The 12,283-nt window shown below is 46.6% G+C and overlaps 4 protein-coding genes across 4 annotated transcripts, besides 3 other annotated features; 2 read left to right on the top strand and 2 right to left on the bottom strand.

Annotated features, from left to right (window-relative positions):
* Positions 1-892: 892 nt before the first annotated feature.
* Positions 893-1,774: a mobile genetic element.
* On the top strand, positions 1,169-1,936 carry TSTA_052300 (uncharacterized protein; the record flags this gene model as incomplete). The annotated part of the gene is made up of 2 exons (XM_002486773.1): positions 1,169-1,416; positions 1,453-1,936. The coding sequence occupies 2 exons, from the start codon at positions 1,169-1,171 to the stop codon at positions 1,934-1,936; spliced, it is 732 nt and encodes a 243-aa protein (XP_002486818.1).
* Positions 1,937-2,542: 606 nt separating this feature from the next.
* Positions 2,543-2,570: a microsatellite.
* A 332-nt stretch (positions 2,571-2,902) lies between these two features.
* TSTA_052290 (N-ethylmaleimide reductase, putative) lies at positions 2,903-5,540 on the bottom strand (the record flags this gene model as incomplete). Its single annotated transcript, XM_002486772.1, has 3 exons — positions 5,175-5,540; positions 4,686-5,007; positions 2,903-4,107 (listed from the first exon to the last, which is right to left on the bottom strand). Exons 1-3 carry the CDS (start codon positions 5,190-5,192, stop codon positions 2,903-2,905), a joined length of 1,545 nt encoding a protein of 514 aa, XP_002486817.1. The 5' UTR covers positions 5,193-5,540.
* Positions 5,541-7,509: 1,969 nt separating this feature from the next.
* Positions 7,510-7,534: a sequence feature (AT_rich).
* Positions 7,535-7,762: 228 nt separating this feature from the next.
* On the top strand, positions 7,763-9,418 carry TSTA_052280 (uncharacterized protein; the record flags this gene model as incomplete). The annotated part of the gene is made up of 2 exons (XM_002486771.1): positions 7,763-8,347; positions 8,407-9,418. Exons 1-2 carry the CDS (start codon positions 7,791-7,793, stop codon positions 9,416-9,418), a joined length of 1,569 nt encoding a protein of 522 aa, XP_002486816.1. The 5' UTR covers positions 7,763-7,790.
* TSTA_052270 (fucose-specific lectin FleA) lies at positions 9,226-10,868 on the bottom strand. The gene is made up of 3 exons (XM_002486770.1): positions 10,361-10,868; positions 9,941-10,280; positions 9,226-9,869 (listed from the first exon to the last, which is right to left on the bottom strand). Exons 1-3 carry the CDS (start codon positions 10,592-10,594, stop codon positions 9,565-9,567), a joined length of 879 nt encoding a protein of 292 aa, XP_002486815.1. The 5' UTR covers positions 10,595-10,868; the 3' UTR covers positions 9,226-9,564.
* Positions 10,869-12,283: the final 1,415 nt, after the last annotated feature.

Below are 12,283 nucleotides of genomic sequence, written 5' to 3'. Positions count from 1 at the left end.
CTCAAATCCTTCTATATATGCACTCAATTGGAAACGTGTCGACTCAAAGGACCATTTATGGGACGTCTAGTTTATGCGGCACCCGATCCGTAGATCATTGCTCGTATCTCAATATAATCCGATTTATAAACAGTATCGGGTCAACTGAAACCTCTCACGCCATCTTATTAACAAATCATATATCAGATGTCTTCTCTGGGGCCAGATGGCGCAGAGAATATACCGAAAGATTTAGTCTGTTGCGTGCAACCCTTTATTCTTGATACGCCAAAACATCAGTCTTGGTGCCTAACCCCATCAGTCTTGGTGCCTAACCCCATCAGTCTTGGTGCCTAACCCCATCAGTCTTGGTGCATAACCCCATTAGGCTTTTCGCATGTGATCACGTGCTGGCTGAGGGGCTAATGTGAATTTCCCAAACATTGCTTTTGCAGTGGTCATTCCAACAGCAACGCAGATCCATGCCACATTCAACGTGCGACAGCGTTGGCAGGGCCTTTGAAATCTTGCACGCAATAATGACATCCAAACATCTGTTTCCTAGATATGGGAAAATTGGATCTAAGTGACCCCTGGTGAGCCCTAGGTGGGTTGGGCGAACGGGGGAATACGCTAGGCTGACTGCAAGGCTTCACGCGTGGACAGTATAAGCCAATTATGTCGCACAAAATTATTATGGTGGCGTGCAAATAAACACATTAACCAACCAACTACATAGTAATGGAGCATCAGCTGTGAACACTAACCTGGCCAACATTTTCATTCAGTATTACGAGCCTAGAAAGCAGGATCTCGACAGAACTTAGCCACGTTGGGCCCCACTGTTATAGAGTAGCCGCCGTACATCAATTACACTTCTTGAGGGCAATATGGGTGAATTTGATGTCAATACGGGTATCCCACAGGGTCCCCCCTGTTGCCAATCCTGTTCTTATTCTTTAATGCGGATCTCATTGAGCAGATAAGAGCTGAGTGCCTAGAAGTGTTTGTAATAGGCTATATCGACGACATCTTTACTATGGCATTTGGGAATTCCGCAGCCGCCAATTGTCGCACCCTCACCCAAGCGCACCAGGTGGCAGAGCGCTGGGAGAGAACCCACGCTTCAAAGTTCGCGCCAGCTAAATATTAACTAGCCCACTTTTGGCGGAAGCACCAATCAGTACCAATGCCACAGGGTAGGCTGGATGTACCTCTCACAATCAAGGGAGTGGAAATCAAGCCTATGGACTCGATTAAATATCCCGGGTTCTATCTGGATACCCACCTCACCGGGGAAGTGCACGTACAGGAGGAGATGAGAGAGAAGGCCGCAAAACTGGTGGCAGGGCTATCTTCAATTGCAGGATCAACATGGGGAACGTCTCTGGTTCATCTAAGGAAGATATACATGGCTGTCCTCCAACCACAGATTATGTACGCGTGCTCCACGTGGTATATATGAGGTGGAAGAGGCTTCGCTGGTGCGCAACGGGCTGCAGAGCAAGCCATCCGATCGATCCAGGATCAGGCTCTCCACCGGATATCTGGCGCTTTTAAACGTACGTCACGACAGGCCCTAGAGATCTGCCTCCATGTGCCACCTGCAGAGCTCACGCTCGCAAAGCTGGCAGAGGAGGCATGCCTGTGGATCATGACCTCACCGCTTCGATCTACACCTTACCACGTACGTGGCCAAGCCCACCGTAACGACCCATACACGTCGCCACTTCATCGACTGGAAACAGTCATCAACCGCAAACTTGGACGTGATACTACTCAACGTATTGAGACAATCTACCCCTTTGTAGTGCCACCATGGTGGGAGCCACCAGAAGCAAGGATTGACAACACCCGTGAGGAGGCTATTATGAACGTCAACGAAGAGGTTGTTGCAGCTGCACGAGGGATTACGACGGGCTTGGAGTTCGGTGTTGATCCAACTACAAACAGGTAAATCGGCGCTACGCAGCTTCCTAGCAAGCGTACGGATCGAGGACTCACCTCAATGTCAGTGTGGCCTTGGAGATCAGGATACGGCCCACGTCCTCGTACGGTGCCCTATCTATATGAACCTGCATACGGAGACCCTCTGGAAAGAAGCACGCGAAACAGACTATCGGAAGCTCCTCAGCGAACCTCAGTGGGTTCGGCAGAGCATCGAATTCGTAATGCGGACTGGTCTATTGACGCAATTCCGTCACGCAATCCCCTAATACCACGCGCTCACAGTGTGTGCGCGACACTATCTCGACGAAGCGTAACCATGTTGATTCGGCTCATACGGATCAACCACTTGACACGTTTAGAATAGAACCGGGCACCAAAGCACATCACGTCACTCCGCACCTAGATCCTTCACTCTTTCTGTATATTCCCTACTGTTGTTAGTGTTCTTCGGATTTGGATACGGATACGTGTCGAGACTCTCGCGCGATGGTGGCTGAGCCAGCGCCAAACCGGAAGCCTTGGCACGTCGACGTTGATTTATGCTTCTGTATGGTAGTACGCCCGCTGCCCAATTAGATGGCGCCGCCGGCCACTAGGCTTAGATGCGTGTATGAATCAATCAATCAATCAATCAATCAATCGAAGCATGATGGCAACAGAGTTGAGGGTTATTTATTCGTTAGTCTGGGAAGGCTTTTTACATTTATTTTTACACTTTTGGGACATGGCAGTCACTTTCTTCATCGTCGTGTTAGTGTCAGTGCCATACACGCCTTCTGTAGGGTTCATATTGCTTTTTCGGGATACATGTATGGATAGACTTGATGAATTGAACTTAATGATTTGAACCTCAGATAACCATGTAATATCGTATATGGAGTATCTAGTCTATGTATATCAAAGATTGGCAACTCCAAAAAAAGCATGCTATATAGAACAGTGTATAATCAAACAAACCCCTTTATTTCAAAATTCAAGCCTTAACACCCACAACAAACCCCTCACTAAACGGATAATCCGTATACCCTCTAGCTTCCTTGGCATTATAAAACGTGTCTCTATCATACGGCGTAAACTCAACCCCCTTTTTGATCCTGTATGGCAAATCCGGATTCGCAATAAACGCTCTTCCGAATGCAATAATCACTGGACGGTTCTTGTATCGGACTTCGACGGCTTCTTTCGCATTATCGGCTTTGTAGCCTCCCGCGAGCACAACGGGGGAGGCATCGGCATATGCGTCGAGGAAGAATTGGAGTGATCCCTGGGGGTTTTCGACGTCCATGTTTCCTTCTACGCGTGGTTCGATTAGGTGGACGAACGAAACGTGTAATTTCGCAAGTTCGCGGGCGAGATAAGCGAATGTTGACTCTCGCTCGGCGTCAGGCATGCCCATATTCTGGTAGTTGCTAAAGGGGCTGAATCTGATAGCGGTACGATCAGCGCCGACGGCTTCGATGACAGCCTTTGTGACTTCAAGCGCGAAACGAGATCTATTCTCGACACTACCGCCCCATCGATCCGTGCGTTGGTTGACGCATGTCTGAGTAAACTGATCAATTAAAAACCCATTTGCGCCGTGAAGCTCAACGCCATCGAAACCCGCACGCTCTACCGCATTCTTTGCGGCCTGTGCATAATCCTTGATATATTGCTGAATCTCGTCCTCCGTAAGTGCACGCGGAGTCTCGTAGCCCTCATCTAGTGGTACAGGGCTACTGCTCACAATTTCGAAATTCTCGGCACCGGGTTGAGCCCTCATTGCCTTGGGGTCTGCGGCTCGTCCCAACGCCCATAGTTGGGCATAGATATAGGATCCCTTTTCATGCACGGCGTCGGTGATCTGCTTCCATGCTGCGATCTGTTCTTCTGACCAGATTCCGGGGACGTAATAATATGCGCCGGCCTGGGGGCTGATTAGGGTTGCTTCTGAGATGAGTAGAGTGCCAGGCTCGGAGGCGCGTTGGGCATAGTATTCTTTTACGAGGGGCACGATGGGGGCGAGGGTAATTTCGTCGTTGCGGAAGCGGGTCAGGGGTGCGAGGGCGATGCGGTGGGAGAGTTGGACGCGGCCGACTTTGAGGGGGGTGAAGAGGGTTGTCATTTTGCTTTCTGTCTGTCTGGATATCTCGGGGAGATGAGGAGATAGGTGAATGGTGTCTGTTTGAGGGAATAGATCTACGTTCTGCTAGGGACAATGCAAGTATTTATACCATTTACAATTCAATCAGAACTGTATTGAAAATCCACAATCTTAAAATATTCGAACCTGATTAATAATAATGTTTCCATTGTCCAAGCACGCAAGTCAAACCTTGAGACTACTTAGGGTTACAAATCTCGAATCTAAAGAACGTTGGTTCCTGGTTACATCACCTTAAAGCGGCCTGGAATCCAATAGAAACATTAAGAATATGCATGTCCATCGGGGCAACTTTTTCTTTTCTCTAGCAAATCCCGGAAACTTTTCTGATGCTTAGGAGCGGGAATTCCCACTGAATCAGTGGCGCTGACAAAGAAAAATAATGACAAACCAGAAAATTGGCAAGGAGCAAGTCTTGCTGGAAAGGGGTTACCTAGTTGCCGTTCCAGTCAGAGGGTCCGTCCGAGGCTTCAAAATGTATCCGAAACAAGTGGTCAGTGTTAGGGCACACTTCTTTAGTTGATTAGCATCTATCATAACTATCGTATTTGCACATCGTGTATCTGTATGTATCATCATGCAAGACAAAAATTCCAGCTAGAGATTGCCAAACCAGCCAACCCATTAATCAATGCCTCGTTATCATCCAGAACCGTCGCCGCCGCCGTAATCGCCTGCGGCCCCCATCGTAACACTAATGACATTCTGAACCCTCCCCATCTAAACAAAGTCTCACCGCCGCGAGAATTTCCTGCATTGAACAGAAAATCAGGCGTGCCATGATCCGGCTGGCTACTAATTCGTTGTAGAGCCAATTCCGCGCTCGTCGCTTTCGTCACGTTTGTAGGCTCGACGGTCACCGCGCCGTCTGTCAGAACCGCTCGAATAGGGACGTTCCCACGTGAACCATTAATCTGATCGCTCAACTCGGCTGCCTGGAGAATGGTAAGCTCTTTGTCGACGGCAGCTTTGTAGTTGAATATAAGTGAGAAGCGTCGTTCTTCGATTGAAGTGCCCTCTGTACATTCTTGAGTAGTTGCTGCAATTCGGATTGCCCAGGCTCGCGTAAGAATGCTCCATTTTCGGCAATCGGTCCACTCACAAAACAACTAACTGACATTCCGGCGATATGAAACACCCGCCGTGGTGAAACAACATCGAGGTACTTTCCCTTCCCACACCCGTAACTTCAAAACCACAGAAAGAAGCTTGGTCAGAAGGGGATTACCCTAATTCTGGTCCAATATCCCCTCGAAATCGCGATTCAACCAGAAAAATTCCGCAATGCACAGTCGTAGTTCGAGCGGTATATCAAAGATGTGTAAAGAATATGAATCGTGCCGTAATCCTCTCGGGGGGGAAATATCGGAACTTGCTATGCACTAGCACAAACTCAGTTAAGCTCAATACTCAAAGATGTATTTACGGTGAGAAATATTGATATTGACCTAATTCTGCGCCCACTCTTCTATCTACATCTTGACGGGATTGTCGGACACTATTTATGCTTGAGAATCCCATATAGAAGATATCCAGACAATATCAATAGAAGATTCTCGACACAGAGCTGTAAAACTGATTCGTAGATTCAACCTTGTGACTAATCCTCGACAGAAAATGTTGGAACACAATACGCTATCCCTAATTGGGAATTCATCATAATACTAACATGAAGAAATTTCGAGAACTAGATTCACATACTGAAGAGATATAGACATCCAATCAGCTTTATATGCCTATGTCTAGAAGGTTCGACTGGACGTCATCTCATGATCTAGTTTGTACAGGACCTCACATATAAAAGAGGTCAACATTCCTGACAAGTTTTGTATTAGGGAGTGTGCATCAATACATAGAAATTCTCAACTCTAAGTTCTTATTATTTGCCTATATTCCGTATCCATCCTAGCGTAACCGAGCTCCAACACACACACACACACATCTCTTGTTGTCCAATCGTTCTTCCTGGTCTGTTTCTTATATCGCGTAGCGCATGCAGGTAATTGGCTTCGTAACAGTAGAACTGTGCGCGCTAGTTTAGTAAAGGGGAATCTTGGCAAATCCTTATAACGAGGACAGCCAGCCATCCAATGAGGGCAGTCGAGTAGATATATGCGCCGCGCTCACCATATTCGGGATAGCGGTAAAGTAATCTTGTCAACAGCTCATATTCAACTAAGACTAACAAATTGATCAGATCAAAGAATACAATAAACTCAATACTCAAATCCAAATCATAGGTTTCTTTTCCGTTTTGAAAAACTTGCCCTGCTTGCCGGGAGTTTAGATGCCTTTTCTAGTACATCTTGTTGTTCCCAGTAAAGCGTGAGCCATTCGCTCTTCTGAAGCTTCAATTCTTCCTCGAATTGCCATACCAAGAATCGCCTATCTCTGCCTTCACCGCAATGTGATACAATCGGATTCTGGAGATAAGGTTTGATGGCCGTCTCCTCACCAGGCACCTTGGCTTCATCGACGTTCTCATCGTCCCCTTCTGTGTAGAGAGGTGGTTGGCCAGGATGAACTGCTTCGCTAGCCCGTGTGCCCGTTACCACAATGCGTGGGGTGAGGTCATCGTGAATCGGGGAGCATTCGCCATGACCGTTCAGGTGATGCGTTTGCAGGATTTCGGAACTCAATCCAATCGGTACATCAACATAGGTAGATGATGTCCAGTCACGATACTTGGAAAGAGAGACCTCTTTAATTAGGTTTTCTCACAACGAGGTCTCTTCCTTGTTGGGTGAGCGATTATTTTTTCCGTTGACGTTCTGCTCCTCCAAGACGCTCACGGCCAGTTCATCGGGAAGATCGGTATATGTCGTTGGTGTCTCGCAAAATCGTCCGAGAAGTTCACCGTCTTCATTCATGTTTCCAGATGACGATGAAAAGTCAAAGAAGAGATCATCCAAGGATGGTATACAAGCCCAATCTTCCATATTGATTGATGGAGTAGAGACTCAAGAGTTTTGTTTGCCGACAGATGAAAGTCATAATGGCAGAGGTTAGGACCGCCTTTTATACAGTACGAATTACTCAAATTGCCGTCACTTGACCAACAATACAGCGCCTTGCACGTTCGGCTTTACATGATTTACACTCTTGGACTCTTCCTCAGCACCACTTCCGTTGCCTAACCTATACTAAGTCTAGTCCGTATTTAGGATATTTTACCACTAGTATTGAATGTAAGTATACCAAAGTTTCCGTATTTAAACCTCAGTATGTAAATAACGTAACTTTCCAGGTGATGAAGTATGGTGCTAGTGGCCCAGGTTTAGCGCCGGGTAGGTTTGCCCTTTATCTAGCTACTTCTCAATGCTTCACTTTATACTCGGCTTTTTGTAGTTAAGTTATTCCCCCAATATCCTATAATTTTGGTAAATACCTGTTGTCAAAGTGTGCTTGTCTCTCATCAAGGGCTCTATGTAGTCTAGAAATTTAAAAAAATTTAAAAATTTTCTGAACAACTTGAAATTAATTTCCTAACCCCAGTAATAATATGAGTAATTAATTACGTCCGGTCGAATAGCTGTGATTTACTGGGAACCATCACACCAGAGCCTTGTCGTAGCTAGAACCGTGCGAACACGGATGAGTCGTAGCCAACGCATCAAGCAAGCCTACGCCACAATGCGTCTAACACGCGGCTTAAATACCCTATACACCTCACAGAGATCCTTTATTCTCACGCCTTAAACGATCAATACCCAGTACGATGTCTCCAACCTTAGACCTCCCCACGTTCTCGGGACCACTCACTGCAGTCGCTTTGAACGAGTGGATGCAGAAATGTTTCGTCAAAGCGACCCATTATATGAACGACAATAAAATCGCCGAGAAAAATGAATTCCTGGTCGCCCACATCGGGGATAAAATCAGCGATGATGGTGATACGCACGATCTGGCGGATTGGTATCAGAGCTCAGGCTATCTCATAAGGTCGTGGGAAGATTTCCGAGAGGCAGTAATGACCCAAGCGCTCGGTTCACAATGGCTTGCCAGAGCAATCGGAGACCTTTACAGAACGAAACAAGGCGGCAGGAGTGGTGAAGCATATTTTCGAGACCTGAAAGAGAAGCTATCAGTCTTGGAGCAGAGTTTTGGTGCCAGTAACACAGCGACACGCCGCAAATTGCCGCTGGATGAGAACCATTTCAAGTATCTCCTGTTGTTTAACGCGGATCCTACTGTCCTGGAGCAGATTATCAATAGTAGATTCAACATTCTGGATGCTAATGTTCAGACGATGAAAGAAGAAATTGTTACCGCGTCGTATGTTTGCTATCAGCGCTACTATATGGTATAATTGCTAACAAAGTCGACCGTCTTAGCCAGACGACAATGTCAGCGAGCAAACCAAACAACGAAGATGCTCCGACCGCGAGCAGCAAGCCACAGGTACAATCTTTGCTAAACGCACGATGGACTGCACACGACTTTCACCACTTCTCAGACCGTGTCCAATGCGTCGCATTCACCCCGGATAACTCGGTGATGGCTGTTTCGTGTTCGACTAAAACTCTTTGGTTTGTAGATCTACGCAGCGGGGGAGTGCATTTCAAGGTCGATCTACCGAAATTGGTGACGAGGCTTAAATTCGCGGGCAATGATTATCTTGTTCTCCCCTTAGAGTATGAGCTACGCGTTTGGAAGTGGCGAACGACCTCATTCGAGAGTGGGAGTCAAATCATTCTGCCCGAAACTGATCATTTTCGACAATTTGCAATCTCCCAGAATGCACAGCGCGTTGCCGTGCAGACACCGAATAACGTAATTTTTTATTCGCTCATAACTTTCTCACAGGAACTCAGTGTTCCGAATGTCGGCGGTGAGCAGGTAGCATTTTCGCCAGATTGCAATCTTGTTGCGAATCGGAGGCCTCCCTATATTTACATCTACGACGTAGCTCAAAGAGCGGTCATCGAGACAATTCACACTCCCGGCAAGTTTGGGACATTCTCGCTGGCCTTTTCTCCTACCGGAAAACATCTGGCATTGGCAACGAACGAGCCATGTATTAGAGTGTGGAGTTTGAACAACAAGGGCAAGGTCAACCGGGGCGAGGGCAACCAGGGGGAGGTAATCCATTTACAGCTCCCTACGGTGACTTGGCTCGTGTACTCGCCGGATGGTAAAATATTCGCTTGTTTAAGTGCGGAAAATATCGTGAGGATACGAGATGCAGAAACCGCAACAGAACTTACGTCATTTGAAGGCTCAGAAGGTTTAAGGTATGGTTACGGAGTGGTATTTTCGCCGGACGGGAGAAGGCTTGCTACCTTTCCACCTGCTAACGACTCAACAGTTGTCATTTACAAGGCAACATGGGAAGGAGTTTCATAGCAGAGTGCACGTCTTAGGGATCTAGAATTGACCTTCTAAGGTCGTTAGATAGTCACGAGACAATATTTAGGATAAGTAGTGAATGAATTTGCTAGCGTTTTTAAACCAGTTATCTGGGTTCAATGGAACCATAGAGATGAATCTCCTCAAATTGCATCCACTGCCAATTGCCAGCCCTTAGGATAGGTATACTTGTACTGCGATATCTTATTCCCTTGTCCGGTCTGGACGAAGATGCTGATTACGTCCTGATGGCCATCACCGGGTCTCTGTCGAATCGCTGCGAAGTAACTTCGGGGAGGCACACAGGCAATATACGTCGATTGTTGCCCATCTTTCGTAATGCGACATTCGTGAAGTTTGCTCTCGTTTGTGGTGTAAAAGATGCACTTGTACTCTGTCCCGTCTCCAACAGCAGCGAGGCTCGTGTGTGAAGATGGACTGGGTAAAACTGTACACGACAAGCAGGGGATTAGCTTCTCTGAACGTACGTAGGGGAAAAGGAAGGTTATTGAATCCTACCACTCTGAATGGTGGTTTGAGAGCCCCCCATCTCAATAGCTAAAGAATTTGACTGAGTGAACCACTCTCCGCTCGCCGCTGCTATTCCACACCCTAACATAGGCTTATTGGCCGTGCTCAGTGCAATGCTATCCCTCGTCCAAACACCCTCACTTAAAGTGACAGTGTAGATATAGCCATCCGCCTTTTGGTAGTAGAGCTTCGAAGAAACCATGGCGATCTGGGAATAAGGTGCGACTTCAATTTGAAGCGTATCTAGGTCACCAGCTGTCCAGTTATCTTCTCCCGATAAATACACCTCACGTAGATAGTTCTTTTTGTCAACGAAGAAAACATGTCTCTGTCCAAGGTCAGTCACAGGTCCGCCCAAAGATCTCATATACGAAGAGCTAATTAGAGAAAAGCAAATAAAAGTTTTACCTGAGGTGCAAAGTGCTTGGTAAATCCCACATGGGCTGCTAATGGAGTGAAAAACTTTGCCTCACCAGCTTTGACAACCGGATCAGGATTTGGGATCCAAGAGGCGGAGTCTGAGCCCGGGATGAATCTGTAAAGATGCTCAACGATACTCCCATCAGTAACTTGGAAATAAACATTGATGTTAGATCCATTGTTCGACGCAGCAATCGCAGTGTCAGGTAGCGTGTGCGCCATTCTGTGCTTTCAGGGCTTGGGTTATAGAATATAAAAGCGAGATTTCTGACAATGAGGGACAACCCCAGGGATGGAACAAAAAAAATAGAGAGGAAAAAAATATCAGCGTAAAACCCCCAGCGCATGAAGCGCGAAAGGGGCGAACTCCGAGGGGTAAGCTGACGAACTCCTAGGAGGATTTCGAACGTCTTAACCCGGGTAAAACAATTTCTGATAGCGCTACTAGTGCTGCAACAACCAGCTGCTGTCGTAAAATTAAAATTCCACATGTTGCATCAAACCTCGACTTGACTGCATAGGGTTATCAGTCGTTATATCTCGAAATTTATTAATACAGTAGCGGGCTGTCGATGCCAAATTGCTCTGTCGTAACTCGGCGCCGCGCGAGATTCAGCGATAGCACTCCCTCATATGGAAAGGTTAAGCCCTTATACCATCCATTCAAACTTCCCCGGTGCACAAATAACCTATCATCGAAATACAACACCCCTGTAAATTGCTAGGATGGGTATACGGGCACATCATCCCCTCGAATGAAGAAGCATCTTCAGCCAGCCACGCAATCTGACGGCCTTCGCGGAGGATTACCTGCATGTCTAATACGGCACCAAGAATGTTTGCTTCCACGAGCTCATAGTTCATTGTATGTATCCGCATCTTAGATTGGCTGGAAGGGTTTCGTGGCGTTGAAGATTATGACAAATCATCATCCAAAGCAACTTAGTGGCCTGTCATAAACTACTCAGCACTGGCACAAAAGATCTTAGCGAGACAGAAGGTGAGGGGCAAGTGTTAAAAAGTGGGCAAATCTAACCCGGGTGATGCTGAACCCTTGCACGATACTTCACACATGATTGGGAGGTTCAATTGCATCCTGCCGAACTAACACTATCGCGATCTTGAGCTGACTCTCATCCGTCAATCAGGTGGAGGGCGTTCTCGATTATTTATTTACTTCACCATGGAGTTTACCACTTCATTTCTAGGTGAGAAGGAACAGTGAGTGCTGGGTAACCTGTGTTTTGAATTTAGCGTCGATGTCTCCGCACAAAGGTGCATGGGAGATAGAGCTTATTATGCATAAATTGGAATACTTTCCCTATTCCCAAAACTATCTTTGATCCGATATTGGTCCTTAGTCCTCATGCGTTCCATCTAGGATGGCTGTTGTGTATCCAGGCATTCAAGAAGATCCTGTAGAGGATCTAGTAGTGGACTATCCCAAAAATCTGTTGTTTATATCCAAATTAGTTGTGCCTTTACTAACACAGCCATCTCTTTTGTTGAATAGTAGATGTGACGAACGAGCTCCAGAATGATACATGTAAATATTAATACCTTTGTTAAATATTATATAGCATGGGCATCCACATAGACGCTTAGGCCATTGTCTGGGAACTGCCCAGCTTATTTGCTCGATTGATCCCCACCGACCGTACAAGCTGTGTCAACAACACCCCATGCGTGCGAAGACTGCAGATGCAGGTCTGTGAAAAACAATATCGGGGCCAGAAAGTTCTACGTATTTACGATACAGAAAGCAATACCGATTTTTGTATAGTACCGTTCAATACTTCTTGTAAATTACTGAAATAACAGGCTAAATCTAGTATAGGTTAGACTGCGGAAGTGGCGCTGAGAGAGTCGAAGAGGTGCAACTGATGTAAAGCCGCACTTGCAAGGCGCTGT

This window comes from Talaromyces stipitatus, genomic scaffold (genome assembly GCF_000003125.1).
Source record: "Talaromyces stipitatus ATCC 10500 scf_1105507295487 genomic scaffold, whole genome shotgun sequence".
Taxonomy (NCBI): domain Eukaryota; kingdom Fungi; phylum Ascomycota; class Eurotiomycetes; order Eurotiales; family Trichocomaceae; genus Talaromyces; species Talaromyces stipitatus.
The sequence above is the reverse complement of the archived record's forward strand: the minus strand, read 5'-3'. Positions and strand labels throughout refer to the sequence as shown.